General features: G+C 31.2%; 1 protein-coding gene across 1 annotated transcript in view; it reads right to left on the minus strand.

Moving 5' to 3' along the window:
* The window catches only part of Nos (Nitric oxide synthase), an 88,844-nt gene that overhangs the window by 9,816 nt on the left and 60,603 nt on the right, over positions 1-18,425 (minus strand). The window contains exons 5-12 of the mRNA XM_077428470.1: positions 18,313-18,404; positions 18,093-18,234; positions 17,766-17,905; positions 9,756-9,930; positions 9,379-9,560; positions 9,189-9,303; positions 3,401-3,658; positions 1,199-1,303 (exon numbers count right to left, since the gene is read on the minus strand). Of these exons, the coding sequence (XP_077284596.1) occupies positions 1,199-1,303; positions 3,401-3,658; positions 9,189-9,303; positions 9,379-9,560; positions 9,756-9,930; positions 17,766-17,905; positions 18,093-18,234; positions 18,313-18,404 (1,209 nt within the window). The remainder of the gene's footprint in view (positions 1-1,198; positions 1,304-3,400; positions 3,659-9,188; positions 9,304-9,378; positions 9,561-9,755; positions 9,931-17,765; positions 17,906-18,092; positions 18,235-18,312; positions 18,405-18,425) is intronic.

Below are 18,425 nucleotides of genomic sequence, written 5' to 3' on the forward strand. Positions count from 1 at the left end.
AGGCCTCTCCAACACGCTTCCACTCGTTTCTGTTTTGCACAACTCTCATCCATCTCGCCCCACACATCTTCCTAATTTCGTCCACCCATCTTCTCTGTGGTCTTCCTTTTACCCTTTTGCATTCTCTCGGGTACCATTCTAGCACTTCTTTTGTCTACCATTCGTCTATTCTTTTAGGCATGTGGCCCGCCCATTGTTATTTGAATTTCTTCACTCTATCCACTATATTCACAACCCTTGTCATACTTCTCACCCATGTATTCCGTTTCCTGTTTTTTCTTGTTATGTCAAGCATACAACGTTCCATACTTCTTTGAGTACATTGGACTTTGTGTAGAAACTTGCTGTTTAATGTCCGATTTTCACATCCATACGTCATCACTGGCAAAACACAATCGATCAAAGATCATTTTCTTCAGGCAAAGTGGCGTTTTTGATTTAACAATCGCATTCATTCGTCCAAATGCACTACATCCTAATTCCACACGTCTCTTTATTTCTTCTTCCTTACTACCGGACATATGTATCTATTATTGGACCTAAATATAAATAATTATTTACTTCTTCTACTATTTTATGTAATTATATAAACAGATATTATATGAAAAATGAACATTTTTCATTCTAATTTTAAGAAAAAATCATAAAACTTCATCTATTGTTACTACGTACATAGATAAAGTAAAAAATCATCCACTCTTATTTATAAAATGCTTAAAATTATGTAAATTACCGAACTGACACGTATTATAAAATATTAATAATATATTTGTTCAAGAAAATAAGAAACATTTTCGGATGGCACGGCAAGTAAGCCACCTAGTCATAAATCCTTCGCATACGATATTCGTACGCTTTAAGAATACGATGAAGGTTGTTATCGAATATGTCTTGCAAAAATTATGCAAAAAAAAAAAATTATTTGGTGTCGTATGTGATCGATTATATTTGCTCTTGATAGCTCGCTACGAATGTGTCAACTTTCAATTTCGGCGAATATATCTAAAATTAAATCTTCGGTACTATCCCTGCAGGCGGTATTGCGATCACTGGATAAAATATATTATGTATAATATATCAACATTAACAGCGAGAGATGAGTCCTATAGGAGCGATCTCACGAAGCGAATCAACCTTTGGAGTGGTAGGATATACTCTTAAATAAAAAAAAAAGAAATATGGGTACAATTATACACACCTCTCCATTCTCTGGTGGATCTCCGTTTCCGAATGTGGATGTGACGACTAACAGCAAAGCCTCGTGTTCAATGGAAGATATGTCATAATCTGACATGCAGTGCACCTGTTGGGATGAAATGAACGTTATGGTTTTGAAAAAATGATTCAATATGAATTATTCAAGTTTGCCGAAAAGTATGGAAATTTTTACGCTCAAACCTGTTATGCGGATTGCGTATATAAGTTGATAATTAAATGCCATTTCAAATGGCATAATTTTGGCCGACGAAAGTTTGCATCGCGGGATAGGGAGGGTGTGTGAGGGAAGTAATTAAGACGTTTTCAAATTCTAATCGAGATCAAGCCGAAAGTTTCGTATTTTTAAGTGCCCTTCAATTATTCGAATGTATATATTCGAATGTAATTTATTTTTTAAAGTCAGTATTTTTTCTGCTAAAAATATTATGATGACATTAAAGTATTTTTTTTATACATATTATTTTTTCTAGTAAAATAAGTTTTTATAATATTTTTTTTATAAGTAAAGGTATGTTAATTGAATAATATCTATTTTACAATGAAAATTGTTCAAAATAAAGTTATGGTTACCATGTGAATAATACCGGTCTCCGTGACGAGACAGAATGTTAAATGACAGAAAACGCAAATATCGGAAGGCAAAGATCAAAAATCGCAAGATCTTGATTGCACGAATTAATGTGCGCGCGCAGAATACGGGAGGAAAAGCATGTTCCTCTTGTTCCTGTTGTATCCTGCTCGCGCAAATTAAGTGAGTATGTATCGTTTACCATGCACCATTTTTTTTGATCTTTCGACTTAAGATCTTTCGATTTTCGATATTTGCCTTCCGATATTTGCGTTTTCTGTCATTTAACATTCTGTCTCGTCACGTAGACCCGAATAATACATGTATATTTTAAAGTCTAAATTATTCGAAATAAAGTTAAGGTATCATTAATAAATAAACCGAGTGATTAGTATCTTATTTTAAGTGTATAGTAGCCGAATTAAAGTTCAGCGTACTTGGTGAATACTATCTAAAATAAAGTTCAATTAAAATCTTTAGAATTAAACATTTAAAATCTTAAAAAATAATTTATGAACACAAAAAATATTTCAATGATTGATTTTACGATCATCCAAATTTTTCAGCTAACCAAAAATGAACATCAAATATATAAAATCGAATAATTTTTTTTTATTTGAGCTTAAAACCGGGAAAAAAGCTTTTTTACCAAATCCCACTGTGTCGCTGTATTTAAATAGCAATTTAGCACGATAAACGCTTGGAAGAATTATACATATACACATCTATAAGATCGATACATAATAAATGTATTGAAACTGCGTCATAAATCAATGCAAAATAGTGACGGGTAGAGTAGGTAGTACATATACAAAATATGGCAACGCAGAGATAGAATAGTAAATCAATTAACCGAGAAGATAACTCATAAACCACTTGGCTTCCGGTTATTTTTGACATCTATGTATTTACACCGTTACAGAGAGCACCCTGTGAAACAATGAAATATTTCTCAATTTCACGATAAGTTGACCAATTTTCAGGGGCGATCAGGTGCGAACAATGCACGGTTCGCGGTCGTAACTCACCCTTTCAAGTTCACAGTCAATTTGTTCCGTTCGCCAAATATTTAAGTTGCCCAGCGTCGCCAAAACTGTGTCGACTTGCACTTTCCGCAAAATCCTCATATCTCAAATCTCTACGCTTACCTATATCGCACACGCCAATTATGTACAATTCAGCCCAAAGATTGATTTATACAAAGGTTTGACAGCGACGGCTTATTTGCACACTCACGTTTTCTTGCATTATATATTATATTTGTGAATAAATTTCGGTACATGCTGTGTGTACATTCGCTTAATTAAAGCGTAATAAAGATGTCCCGCATACACTCGAAGCGTTTCTCGGTGTATTGTACCTATAATTTATTATGACACGATTACTTTGTCGTATTCACACGTCGCAATAATAAATTTATTATTTAGCACGACCTTGCGATTTTCGAGTAGTAGCTAATTATATTTTAATTTTTAATAGCGTACAAGACGATCGGCAATTGTAATGAATCGGCTTTGTATGGTTGGATTCATTTGCAGAGATGTTTATAATTTGAAGCAGATAAATAAATTTAAGTAATATCAATGTAATACAATATATAATATACATATATACCTGGGCATTGAAAGCATGTCCGAATATGATTCCCAACTTTTTGGCGTATTGTTCCGATTTTCCTGTTTCAGTGGCATACAAAACGGTGGCTTTTATCCGCCTCGACAATGCTCTTCCAAACAGTTTCGATGTAAATTTGACAGCACGAGCTATCTGTTTGAAGTGGAATTTTCTTCTAGGCTTTTTACCGGCTGCCGCACTGCTCCCCCTCTCGCAGAGACGGTTCTTTTGCCAGCGATGAGTTTTCCAAGCGGGATCCTGGAAAATATCCGAAAATTAATAACAAACTTTGTTAAATATTTAAGTTTCAGTTTGCAATTGAATTATCTAAGCGGTTCGAGCTTAAGTAAACGCGAGTCCATCAGATAATTCGGACGATTAAATAGTCTGCTCGGTTAATTCTAATTAATTAATATATGTATGTACATTAATAGTTCCGTATGAAATTTTTCATACACATTCGTATAACTTTGTAATCTTAATAAAATCCTACATATTTTGACGCTAAGCTTCTGCTTAGCGTCTAGAGGTGCCGGGTTCGATCCCATGAGCTGACCTCGATTGAAAAGAATTTTTCTGAGTATATCTGTAGTACTCCTGGCCAGACCTGGATATTTGTGTCTCCAGGTCGAACGTTTCCTATCAGAGTTTGCCAATTTTCTCTGATTTCATTGTTGAAACGGTTCCCAGTAAAATTGGCTAAATATCCTTCCTACCTACTATGTCACCATTATTTGAGATTGATTAATGTACAATAAAATTTATGTACAATTCATAGATGTCTCGTTAGTTAGCGAGTTTTTCAGTGTCTCGTAATTCAGTGACTTGTATAATACAAAAAATGCTGCAATGTTTGTAATTGGCCAGAAAGGCGCATTGGCGCATGTAAAAAAAAAATAAAATAAAAATAATAAAAAAGATTTTTAAAAAAATACCTCTTCTATAATTTGTATATAAAATTATTATTTTGAATAAAAACACCAATATTTTTTTTACTACCGCCATCTATGTTTAAAACTAATAAACAAACGTCAACGGTAAACGTCACCGAGTATCTCGCCGGGCAGATTTGAAAAGCTTCTTAAACGATATTTTATCTCTATCGTAATGGCGGAGGATCCATTTACTTACATATATTGATGACCAAACTGAGCAATATGGCAAAGTATGAAAACGAACGGATAAGAGGCAAACTTTTTCCTGAATTGTAATCGTAAGTGAAACGTAAAGGAGGTATGTAAAAAATAAATAAGATTCTAAAAGCACTTTAATTAATGGTTGACCATATTTCCCAGGATTCAAAACGGGACACCCTGCAAAAAAATTTGAAGCACGTCCAAAAATTTAATAAATTTTCCCTCATATAACCATTAATATTGTCAAGATTTTTTTTTTCAGACTGCAATTTTTGTTTTCAAAGAAAATAAAAACGAGATAAAAAATCAATTCATAAATAATATCAGACGTTTGTGCGCTGCAGGCTGGTTTTTTTCTGGAAATTAGCAAATAAAATAACTGCAAGTTTTACAGAAAGATATTCTCGATTTATTTTAATTGCAAAAATTATGTGCAAATGAAAGTTTTGATTTATTTGTTAATAATAATCCCGTTGTTTTACGAAAACAACAGGACGAACGCAAAGCACGTAAAAAACGGGAATGTACCGGCCAGTTCGGTACGTCTGGTCACCCTAGCTTTAATTTAAGTTAGGAAACTACTCAAGACTGTCGCAACAGTTGCGATAAGTAGATGAACTGAAACGTTTAGTAAGTCTTTCTGAAACGTCAAACAAATTACTAGAAATGAGAATTAAGTAAGTGGATAGTGAAAAGGAAAAATAATCCGTTTCTCATTTTTTCCTCTTTGAATCCTATTTTTTTTTTGGGAAAAAAAACAACCCTTTGCGAATATTTTTGTTTACTGCAATATGGGAATTATGCTAGAGAAATAGTTAAATAGGTTTAAGCTGATTATGCAAATTGTTTTACGCCGACGTTAGTAAAAATAAATTTTAAATAAAAGGAATTACTATTGTGTTATAATACCTTTTTTAAATAATATTATATAATAGAAATGATAAATTTCAAACTCAAAAAGTACATTTCATTTGTTTTCAAATCATGCATATGTATTTCTCGTTTTTCATCGAAATTTTAAATACACCTATACCTATTATGTAATATAAACAACACAGTATATGAAAAACTTTGAAAAACCAGAATTTACTTCACTGGCACTCTAAACAATATTTACACCTCGGATAAGTTTTGACGTAATCTCGTTAGAAAGTTGCATACATTTTACAACGCCATCACATATGTATATGTACATATGTACATAAATATGTACATATTCAGAGAAATGTTATTATAACATTTCTCTTTACATATCTACATATGTACATATGTATGTACATCGCGTCAGTTGCATTATTATTTAACGTCACCGTAATCAGTATGGAATATACGGGGATATGTACATATATGTACATATGTATTTAGATTCAAATACATATTTGTGTATAAAATTTTATCGAACGAATTTCCAACGAGCTTCAATGTTTAAATTGACAGTTTTCTAAATAAAATCGAAACAAGTTTTACAACTTTGTTTTATATATGTATGCCATAAGTACCCACTAAATTTTAATACATATGTATGTATGTATTTAAAAAGTTATAGTCAGTATAAATTCGCATAAGAGTACATAATTATGTACATATATACATTTGTAGATATGAGAACAATGTAATTTTACAACATGAAATAATTACTAGGTGCATGAATAAGGGTATTATTAAATTAAGAAGAAAATAGAAACCTTTTAATTAACTCAGATATAATAATGGGTAAAGTTTTCCTTTGAGAACTTCGTGCGGAAATTTTTGCGATTGACTTAATTTTTTTCATCAATATTTTCTTCGTCGGTGAAATTAACGAAAAGTTTGCAAAATTTGAAAACTTGAAAATTCTATTTCATTACATTGTATATTACGAATACATAGTTGGCAAAAGAAAGGTCAAATGAATTTAACAATCGATTTTTTTAAAGTACAAACTGGCGTTCTTATTTTTAGAAATACAAGTTTGATAAACTTACATACATAGCTGTGGATATAAAATTTACAATATGCGTATTTTTATTTAAAAAATGCGATGAATAAACATCTATCTTTTTACAACATATATATATATATATATATATATATATATATATATATATATATATATATATATATTTTATTGCAAAGTTTACCTTGACCTTAAAGTAAATACATACTAAATAAAATAAATACGTAGTAAATAAAATAATTTTAAGGTACATAAAAGATGAATCTTGGAAAATTTGTCGATTATAAAAGGTTCCATGAAGTACAAGAAAATGTGTCATCATAATAATATACGACGACGAGGTTTTAGACTGGTAAAACCTGTCACTCCCCATATAAATTTTCTTGGATACAGTCAAGGGTAGAATCCATTCATTTCAACTCCAATATGTACCTAACGTATGAATTATATGTAGAGGCAAATCATTGAATTTAAATTAGACGAGAGATAAGAATGTCTGATTACAAACGCTAATGATTGGTTAGGTTCATTGGCAACACTTAAAATTTGGTTATTAAACGTCAATTTAGTGTCAAAAAGTATCTTAAAACCGTGAATCACATTTACACGATATAAAACAATCCCACCCATCGAATATTGAAAATATGAAAAGGTTCCGCGATTCAGTGAAAATGTTTTTTTTTTGCTTTTTAATGAAAAGGAAATGAATTCGTTTAATGAAAAACACATACGATTATTTTATGACCACTGCAACATCGCATATATACATATATGTATATACAGTAACGTGCAGAGAAATCGCATCACTTTCAATTGTTCGATGTTTTCGATTTTTTTTTCATTACATGAAGTTATACACGAGTGTTTTTGGTTTTATTATTTGATTTCAACTATTTAACATGTTTTACGATTAAAAAAGATTATTTATATTTTTAAATTAAGGCGAGATACGAATTTTAAAAAAACATGCACAATAGGGCATTTTTCTTATATGTATTTCAAATGTCTCTAGCTAAAATAATATTACAGTATATATTTTTCTATGAATTAAAATACATAGGCAATGGACATATTACAACAATAAATAGTAATATAATAATTACTAGACAATCGTCTAGCTTTTATGACGGGGACCATACCTGCCCGCACGGACAATACGACTTTTTTTAGTACGTCGTCCGAAATTTCTTCAAACCATACATTTTCAACAGTTTTTTTTAACTCATAATTTGCCCCAGGGTGTTGTTTTTATTCCCTTTGCTTTATAATAGCTTATAAATATTCGATAGGTTGTAAGTCGGGACTATTGGGACTATATATATACATATATATATATATATATATATATATATATATATATATATATATATATATATATATATATATATATATATATATATATATATATATATATGTACATAATGCATATATATACATATATATATATATATATATATATATATATATATATATATATATATATATATATATATCTTCCAGTTGTGTAGTTGGAATTTATTCCGTCTAACCCACGTAAGTTGATGGATACGGCGTATTACATTCCAACTGGTCAAAATATAATATATTACACATGAAAATACATCTCAACTATGTATGTATAAGTTGGCACCAGGTTAGATGAGAGGTTGGGTTTTCGTGACTCAACTAATGAATTGGAAAGTCATATTTTAACAGATCCTTAGATTTATCGTAATACAATACTCATTACATTAATTCGTAATACCTTGCAAATATTAATGTATTATTGAATTCTGAAGCATTCGTAAAAACATCAGAACTGTCAAAATTCAAATGATATATTACAACCGAAAGCGTATTTGCACTTGTAGAGTTATTATTTACTAGTTGGATTGTAATCGAATATGAATACATATCTAAAATAATAAATAATAATTAAGTGCTAAAATAATATCATATATGAAATGCTATTATTTTAGCACATAATCCAGGTTTTTTTAAAAATGTCACTTGTACCAGTCTGGTTTTCAGCCCGTCATATATGAATACAACTGAAAATACTCTACGACTGTAACATATATTTTTAACACATATGGAATTTTTAAATTAATTAAATAAATTCGTGTTTTCAATACACACGAGTATGTAATTATATAAAAGTAATTATCCTTGAAATTTAAATTATATTGAGTTTTTTTACTATAACAATTAAAATGGAAAACTCGTAAATATGTAATACTAGTTTTTTTACCCGGCTTCGCTCAGTATTTGTAATATAAACAGCTTAAACACGGCGAATCTAATAATAAATATTTATTTGTTTTTTTATTACATTTATTTAAATCGAAAAATAAAATATCGAATAGTCGTCATACAAACGTGATGTTACCAACCAACATTACATTCTCACATACAAAGTCTCTTTCGAAATTATATATTGGATTATGAGTTTAATAGGAGACAAATTCAATAAACAATGAAGTACTGTAATAATCAATTTTGAACCGGAAATAGTTACGCGCTGCGTTGAAATTAGTACCACTACATTTTAGTGGCATTTAAAGTTCAAATGTATTCCGATAAGCATAAATAACAAACATTAAATAAACAAGTACATACGAGTCCAAAATGTGATTTGAAAACAATATGAATATTTTATGCGATTGAAAACAATATGAAAATATTTGAACTATCAAAATGTATATATGCATTTATGTATGTATATACTAAAGCTTACCTGATAATCGTATGACGGTTTCAAATAATACAGAGCCATTTCTTGATGAAATACCGGAGTAAGGGAACTGGACATCGGTGGAACAATCCAAACCCAATCAGAAGGACATCCAGACCTAAATAATAGAAATAAGTATGAAATCAAATCCCAAATACACTGTTACATATATAAAAAGTGATATTGATAATACCTTAATCTACTTTCGTTGTCTAGATGCTTCATAAAACTTTCAGAAGCTGTATGATGATCGACTATCGTCACATTTCTCTGTTGGAAGCTGTGAAGCACTGCTATGTTGGCCTCAACTAGAGCTTTGTCCTTCCACAAGGAAACTGGAGAGCGCGTATCTAGACCCATTTTAAGAGCTATAATCTAAAATTTATAAAAAAAATCAAAATCAAAATACAAATATGTATTATGCAATTCTAAAATTGTTTGTAAAGATTCAATCGAAATTTAGAATTATAAATTATATTAATGTTGAAACGAACAATCAAGTTTTCAAAGTAAATGAATTGTATGTATTCATCATGATATTCTAATTGGATCCTTGCACTGGAATACTACCTCTGTCATGTTCAATCTGTTCACGTCGCATATGTCCCTGCATGCAATCTCAGTAGCCATATACCATCCGTTGAAAGCATTCGCTGTAAACTCTATACCTCCACAATCGAAACGCATGTTGGAAACCGCTGGGAGGGCATACCAGCGGAGGTCGAGATCCTTGAACCATTCATATCTACGAAAGAATATAAAATTACATACATACTTTTTCCAAGCACAATACCTAGTATCTTTTTTGGAGAGGCACAGCGATAACGCTTTTTATTTTCACACATACATATGTATGTATATGTTAGTATGTTTAGTTTATAAGAAATATATTTGTAATTTTATAATTAAAAATCATGATATCAAAAATATGTATACATATACAATAAAACATTAACCAATAAATAATAATAATTAATTAGTTGAAATATTGATTTACATACACACTTATAATTGCTTCCGTAGATTAATCAATCAAATTAAATTATAAATACATATATAATATATTTATGTGTTTTGTATTATTTGTGGTCATTGTATTATATTTTGATTTTTCATTCCTAGAATTCGCTGAAAATTAGGGCTAGTGTATATATGTATAATAAATCCTAGTTACATATTCTTCGTCACATTTAAAAGAAATATTCATCTAGGAAATTCATACGACTAGAACATAATGAATATCAAGTTGAATAGAATAATCGATCTGTCACTATTTTTATTACTTTTTCGGATCAAATTATCTAATAAATTTTGATATTTTTTTGAAAAAAAAATTACGTTTGCAGCGCTTTAATGCGGTTTTTTTGTTTATTCATTAAAATAAATAAAAGATGTGTGTTTAAGGCACAAGCATTTAAAAATTCAAGGCAAATCCGTTGAAATTTTAACGGGCATAAAACTAGTACTATATATTTATGAATTATATGTATTAATTAATGTATAGTTATTATTTTGTTTCTTTTGTGTTATATATTTGACCATTGTGGCGCATTAGGTATTCCTGTAATGCCACTAAAGTCCATTACAGGAATACCATTATTAAAGTTGATTACAGGAAACTTTAAAAATAAAATAAAATTAAAATATGCCGTTTTTTTTTTATTTAACAGGGGGGGGGACTAGTGCCCCCATAGCCCCCCTGGCTACGGCCGTGATACTTAATATGGGACCATGATGCAATATGATATAAAAATAAAAATAAATAAAGCAGATACGTATTTATATACATACATACATATATAAAATACTGAATGAGGATTATTAACTGTGATACAACAGAGTTGGTCTGTGAACCGTAGCAAATTTAGAGTTAAATGAAACATGTCGTGTCCACTGTGCAAATTGAATATGTGCACGTTTCAACACCGTAGTTTGTGTACATATGTATGTACATATGTGTGTGTGTAGGTTGTGCATCGACCCGTCAAAAGTGACGGGTCAATTTCGCACAACACTTTGAAATCCGTTATACAATTACAAAACGAACCCGTTATCGATTACAAGAAGGTGAGAGGGAGTAAGGGCCACATCGCTTTTTTGCACCTACGTGAAAATCAAACTTACTTTTATTTTTGGAATTCGTAAATAAAATATCAAACTAAAAATAAAATTATATAACGACAGTCAAGTATTATCGTAGAACTGTGATGTACATAATTATGTTGTCAAATTATGCATGGAAAGTTTATATTAACATCGTCATTTCGCAAGGTTACGTATTTTCGTGTGGGAGAATTACGTCTCGCATAAAATACAATCAAATAAAAAGATCAATTTAACGAATGAAGTCTTCAAATAAAAGAAAATCATAAATAAAAAGTGCGCGAAGCTAACCGTGCCACATTAATGGGGTTCAATTCAATTTACGCGCGCAATAAAAATTCGCCGGAAACAAATCCGGCTTTGTTTTATTTTATATTCCGGACGCGTTCCCGTTTCACCTACCCTTACATCTCGCGATTCCCATAATTAAAAGGGAGTCGCCCTTGACCGTTTAGGGTCATTAGTATCGAGGGCGAGTCGCGTTTTTCTTCATGATCTATTATGTCAAAGGATCGCCACGGTACACCATTAAAGAGACCATCGGCTTATCAACGTGTATACATACATATGTAGATATGTACAGATGTAGCTATAGAGTTAGGGTGATCATCAACACATCATCATGAAAACTGGATATATTTGGATGATTTGTTCCTGACAAAAGGAATTTTAAAACGATAATTCAGCTACATATTATAACAATGTCAACATCTATAGAGATTTGTTTATAGGATGAATACAATGTAGCTTAGGTAAATATCATGTACGTACATATACATATGTATATGCTGTAGCAGAAGTATCCTTATGAAAGAGGTCTAGAGTGTAAGAGTTTTATTTTAATTAATATTTTACTAAATGTAAGTTTTAGACTATAATATTTAAGCCGGTGATTAATTTTTAGCATGCTGCCCAGTTTGACGATAGTTTTAAAAATTAAGATAAAGAAAGTTGAGTTTTAAGAAAACTCGAATACTGTAAATAATCTTAAAAGTATGTGTTCCAATTTTTCAGGACAGGAAAGCGCAAAATAAAATAAAGTTCAAAGGGTGAGTGAATACATATGTATGTATAGGTATGTCTACATATTGATCATGTAATGCAAGACAACCACAAGTGCAATTATGTTGTTTCAAGAAAATCGAGTTTGAAGTTTTGAAGATTTTTGAAATATTTATTAAAATATAATAGCGAAAAGAGTTATTCAAAGGTTATTTAAATATTTTTTATTAAAAAAATAAAAAAAAAAACATCGTAAATCCTTATTTTAGCACTATACAGATGTGTCAATTTTGACAAATAGCCGATTATTTATACGGATATTTTTGCGTTCCAACACAAATTTGCCATTTTTGCATTTGTGGTAATTTTGCATTAAATGGTCAATATGTCTACATATAATATATACTAAAGTACAAATGTTCACTCCGGTTCATTCGTGAGCATACTAGTTTATTCATACACGAACTTAGTAAAATGGGATATTCTGTGGAAATCGCATTACAACATTGTTATAGCTCCCATTTCCGCTATAGCTAATACGCATATACATGTATATGTATGTATGTGTATTATAGAAAATAGAGAATGTAGGATAGAGAAAACGACTGAGAATACTTGAACTTGCATATGTCTGATAGCAGTGAGCAATAAAAAAATCCCACTTTTTACTTACTTATGCGGAGATTAATCGATCTTTGTTAAATTTGACCCATTGAATTCGAATATGACAATATTTTGTATTGGTTTCTTCTCGATTATGAGCGTTTAAAAATATTCTCAATTTTACTCACTTTAGGCAACAGCAATACTACATTTTGAGCTAATTTTTTAAACCCTCAAATATATACATATTTTTTTTTTTTATTTCAATTGAACATGTACACTCGCCTTTATAGAGGCACTAATAAAGATAAAATACGATCGATACAATCAATACAAGCATTTATACAATGCGAATTCATACAAACATCATCCACAGTGACATATATGGAGAAATTGTTGCTGCATTTTATTATACAAAATGGCGAGCCTCAAGACGCTGGATAGCTTAAGATTTTCAAGAGAGATTGGAAAGGAGATGCCAATTTTACAGGAACTGTTTTAATGAAAATCAGAAAAATTGGCAAACTTTAACAGAAAACGATCGAACTGGAGTCAAAAACCAAGGTCTGGGCAGCAGCCGTGACCACTCTGCTCGAAAGCATAATATGCTAACCACGCTGTCCACGCTACTACATATGTATATATATATATATATATATATATATATATATATATATATATATATATATATATATATATATATATATATATATCAATCGTATACTGTACAAATACGCAATATGACGGCAAAATAAACCAAAGAAGCCTGAATGGATCTAGGGCAAAGCATAAAAAATGCGCCAAACCAAATTGGCTTAATACAGATAAAAACAGAAGAGCATGGGATGACGATATGTGGATATAATATATATTTAATTAATTACCAATCCTCACTTTTCATTCAATAAATTAATTACAAATATTATTAATAAATATATATATACATATGTATATGTATTTATTTATTTTATTTTTATTTATTTATTTAAAACGAAGATTTTTTTTAGTTTGGTGTGTGTTATTTAACTTGGGCGAAATGCGGTCGAAAAATACCGAAAAGGATTCTGAAACACGCTCAGACACAGCTTAGTGTCTGGTAAATAATGTCGGGGGGGGAAGAGGTGCGGGTATATTACGGCCGGGATATTGTGGAAAGCGGATTTCGCTCCACAGTTATAAACCTCGCAGGAATTCGCTGAATTTTCCGAAACTGAGGAAAAATCGCATCTGCATGCGGCTCGTAAAACGCGACTCGTAAACGGGCGGTCGGATCACATGCGCTTTCCCATTTTCCCCGACCTCGTTGATAATATAATCAGTCTAGTTGGAAAATGTCTGCGGGACTCGATTCGCTATTGAAAACTGCAACCGCGGAGCATCGCAAACTTTCCCACAATGACACCGTAATATGAAATGTGTTCGCGCGACAAAGGGGCTAACATCCCCGGGGTGAATCTCGACGGTGAGAAAAAGGTTGTCGGTGTAAAAAGCAACTCCGCAACTCCACCTGCACAATGTCACATTCGCTCTACTAACCAGATACATAGAACTTCCCACGAATTGAATCAACTGAATGTACAGTATAAACATGAAAATCGGGAAAAATTCTATCAAACTTTCGCATCGCCATTACCTGCATAACGTTTCTATATATTTGATTATTTTTTGTTCGTGTAAGATATGTATATGTGCATATGTATATATTATATATGAATATGTGAACAATATAAAGAGCTTAGCCCTAATGGTATTATAATAATGCACATATCGAACAAAGGGATTAACATGAAATGCATTGTTTGCTCTCGGGTGTTAACAGAGAAATTACTCCTCTATATAATATGGATTGTTTGAAATTAGACCAGTGGCTAACAAACTTGACTAACCATGCCTAATTTTTATACACCAACAATTTATTGGGTCTAATATAATGTTTGGAAAAAATTTTGTTCAATGCTCGTATGATGGCTGTGTTTTTTTACAGGGCTTTCATTAGTTTAACTTCACAAATTGGTCGGACAAACTTCTTACACTCTTCTGATCGCTTTGAAACTTTGCCATTTTGCGGGGTTTGGCCGTTGATAGAGATTTTAATTGGGTCCGCTGGTCGATGGTGAAATACAATCGTAATAAACACGTTTAAGAATCTAAAAATTTTGGAGAAGGTGACAGTTCACCCACTGCCAATTGCCAGAAGCCTTATTTGTTTGGCTTTTCACCTCTCACTCATTTTGTCAGATTTTAATTGTTTAAACGCCTATAAATTTATAATTTTCACACTATATCTTGCATTATAGGCTCTCATTATTTTATAAATAAAAATGGATGATTGAAAAGTTATAATTTTTATAAAGAAAATAGAATAAAAGAAAAACTTTCTAGTAAAAACAAACGATTTTTTTTAATAAATGCTGTCAAATTCCCACAATAATCTTGTATATTAGCTTATTCTCTAGTAATAGCAATTTTAGAATCCTAAATGGTAAATATTATACATACATATGTACATACAATTAATTCGTCCACTTCAAAAATTCATTAGTTTAAATATTATGTATAAAATTTGTTTTTATTCTTTTACATACATATATTACATATGTAAATCAAATGTGCCATGAAAAGAATTACCCCAAGACAACAAATATGGTTATATAAATTTTAGGCCAATAAAATGAACTACGACCAAAAAAAGCCCGCGTGGCAACCACTGATGTAATACACACATAGTTGCGAGTAGCACTTTGTGAATCCCTGGCTTAGACCATGTACAATACATCATCATCATCATCATCATCGTCTACAGCCATTCACCATCCACTGCTGGATGAAGGTCTCTCAAACAAGCTTCCACTCGTCTCTGATTTGCGCTCTCATCCATCTCACTCCACACATTTCCCTAATTTCGTCTACCCATCTTCCCTGCGGTCTTCCTTTTACCCGTTTGCATTCTCTCAGGTGTCATTCTAGCACTTCTTTTGTCCACCTTTCGTCCATTCTTCTAGCCACGTGGCCCACCCATTGCCATTTCAATCTCTTCACTCTATCTATGTATGTATGTAGTATATATCTATTTAAACGTTGTAGATGTTGCTATTAATTAGTATTGAAATAATATAATATAAATGTATTAAATCTGACGTATGAATTAGGCAACTTAATTGCAATATGTTAGACTCACTGTTTAATCAAGCTATCGAATGAATTAATTAAAATTCTATTTTATATTTGAGTTGAAATATTCTTACTCTGTTTTTTAAAGAGGCAATCAAGAAAGTCGAAGCGCCACGATTGAGAGGAGCCGAGTGTTTCTAGACGATAAAAGCATGATTTGATCCGATATATGCACTTCCGGTGTATGTACATGTACATTCACACGAAGTGCATATTTCTCTTCACTCTATCTATGTATGTATGTAGTATATATCTATTTAAACGTTGTAGATGTTGGTATTAATTAGTATTGAAATAATATAATATAAATGTATTAAATCTGACGTATGAATTAGGCAACTTAATTGCAATATGTTAGACTCGCTGTTTAATCAAGCTATCGAATTAATTAATTAAAATTCTATTTTATATTTGAGTTGAAATATTCTAACTCTGTTTTTAAAAGAGGCAATCAAGAAAGTCGAAGCACCACGATTGAGAGGAGCCGAGTGTTTCTAGACGATAAAAGCATGATTTGATTCGAAATATGCACTTCCGGTGTATGTACATGTACATTCACACGAATAGCATAAACTTTGAATAGTGTCGGTTGGTGTACCGCATGCACCGGGATCACACCGAGATGACAAAACAGATTGCAACCACCACCCGGATGTGCATTCGCCATGTAAACGCAATGCAGCATCTCATCATTGCTTTCTTGGACCAGAGCTAGGCAACGGTGGCTTGAGAACATTTTCAGAACACATTTCAAACTCGTAAAATAGAGTAATTTTAGACAGACTCCCAAATGCATAATAACTACGACACATTGTGTACAGTAAATGTGCATATGAATATAAATTTAAAATATGATTTTTACACGTTTAAAAAAAAATTGTAATACGAGATACTAAAACCGACAGTTGCGTATACGGGGCGCTAAATAAAGCTCCACATTTTGTTGTGATTTTATTTATTGTTTGGAAAGCGATTGTTGAACGATTGTCTTTACTTTTATATTCGTGCACTTGTTCAACTTAGTAATTAAAATCTTCACCTCGAACATTCAACGTATTTTTAATGTGCAATTGAAATAATTTCCAAAAGTTTCTGAAGGATACGCTAGTATTTTCAACCCAATTATAATAGTAAATAGACTCCATATCATATTGAAACTAAACTGAGAAGATTGAATTGAAATTTACTTTCGAACCTTGTTCGACTGTACATATGTAGTTTGAAATTTTAAATTGTATATGTACATATATTTGAACGGATTTCAGTTTGATTTCTCGAGTAAACACCATCCAGTTATCAACTAATTGAATTAGTTTTCGACCAGTCGATGCTACGACACTAGTACACTTAAAACACATAAATGTATGTATATGAATGCACGTACGAATATACGTTTTCTTTAAAAGAGAAAATTCTACCCATGTGCTTAGATTCAGTTATGTACTACAAAAGTTAGTAATTTGTTCTCGCTTTTGTTAGGTTAGCTTTTGAAGAAGTACAAATTTCCTTATATAATATATAGAAGAATTCAGTTTATCATTGCCTTATTTCAAACTCGAGTGTTTATTATAATACTGTGTGAATATCGAAATAAATATGTACATAATATTAACCGCTTATTTTGTACGTGCATTGTTTATTCAGTTATGTATATATTCGTGCTGTGTATTCAATTTGTTTGATAACATTGAAATTACTTACGTCGGATGGGTAAATTGGATTTCCATGACCAAATCCCTTGGAACATCGAAGAAGTCAGGATCTTTACCGTTGGAAGACAGAACGAGAGGTAATATATCCCAAGCGGTCTTTGCCGGTTTCCACCCCAGCTTCATGCACAACTGTATTATAAAATATAAAATTACACTTAACAATGTCAATATATAAACAATATACATATAATATAACAAAATATTTCACATGCTTTCAAAGTATTTTTCAAATAAATCGATTACCATTATCATTTTGAAATTAGCTACTTAATGATGGTGGGAAATTAACTATGGAAATTCGAGTAAATTTTTTTACCTCAGTGAATTCAATATGCATAGGATCGCCGATAATAGTTCCATCAGGGTTTTTATAACCAGCATAGGTAATCAGTTGACTGTTCCAAATTCTATAATCGTGACTAGCATCCGTCCGTTGGGGAAAAACAGTAATGGCCGATCTGTTGAAATCGATAAAAAATATGTTAACCGCTTTTCAAAAATAAAAACGATAAACGCGTTTTGTGATTTATATTTACCTTATATTTCCTTTATTTGTGCTATATTTTATGTGATTGCACAATGCTTCAAACATTCCACTCGTTGTTGTGACATATCGACAGTCAAAAACCTGAAAATTTCAAATTTGATA

The sequence above is a fragment of the Arctopsyche grandis genome, chromosome 3 (assembly GCF_051622035.1).
Source record: "Arctopsyche grandis isolate Sample6627 chromosome 3, ASM5162203v2, whole genome shotgun sequence".
In the NCBI taxonomy this organism is placed as follows: domain Eukaryota; kingdom Metazoa; phylum Arthropoda; class Insecta; order Trichoptera; family Hydropsychidae; genus Arctopsyche; species Arctopsyche grandis.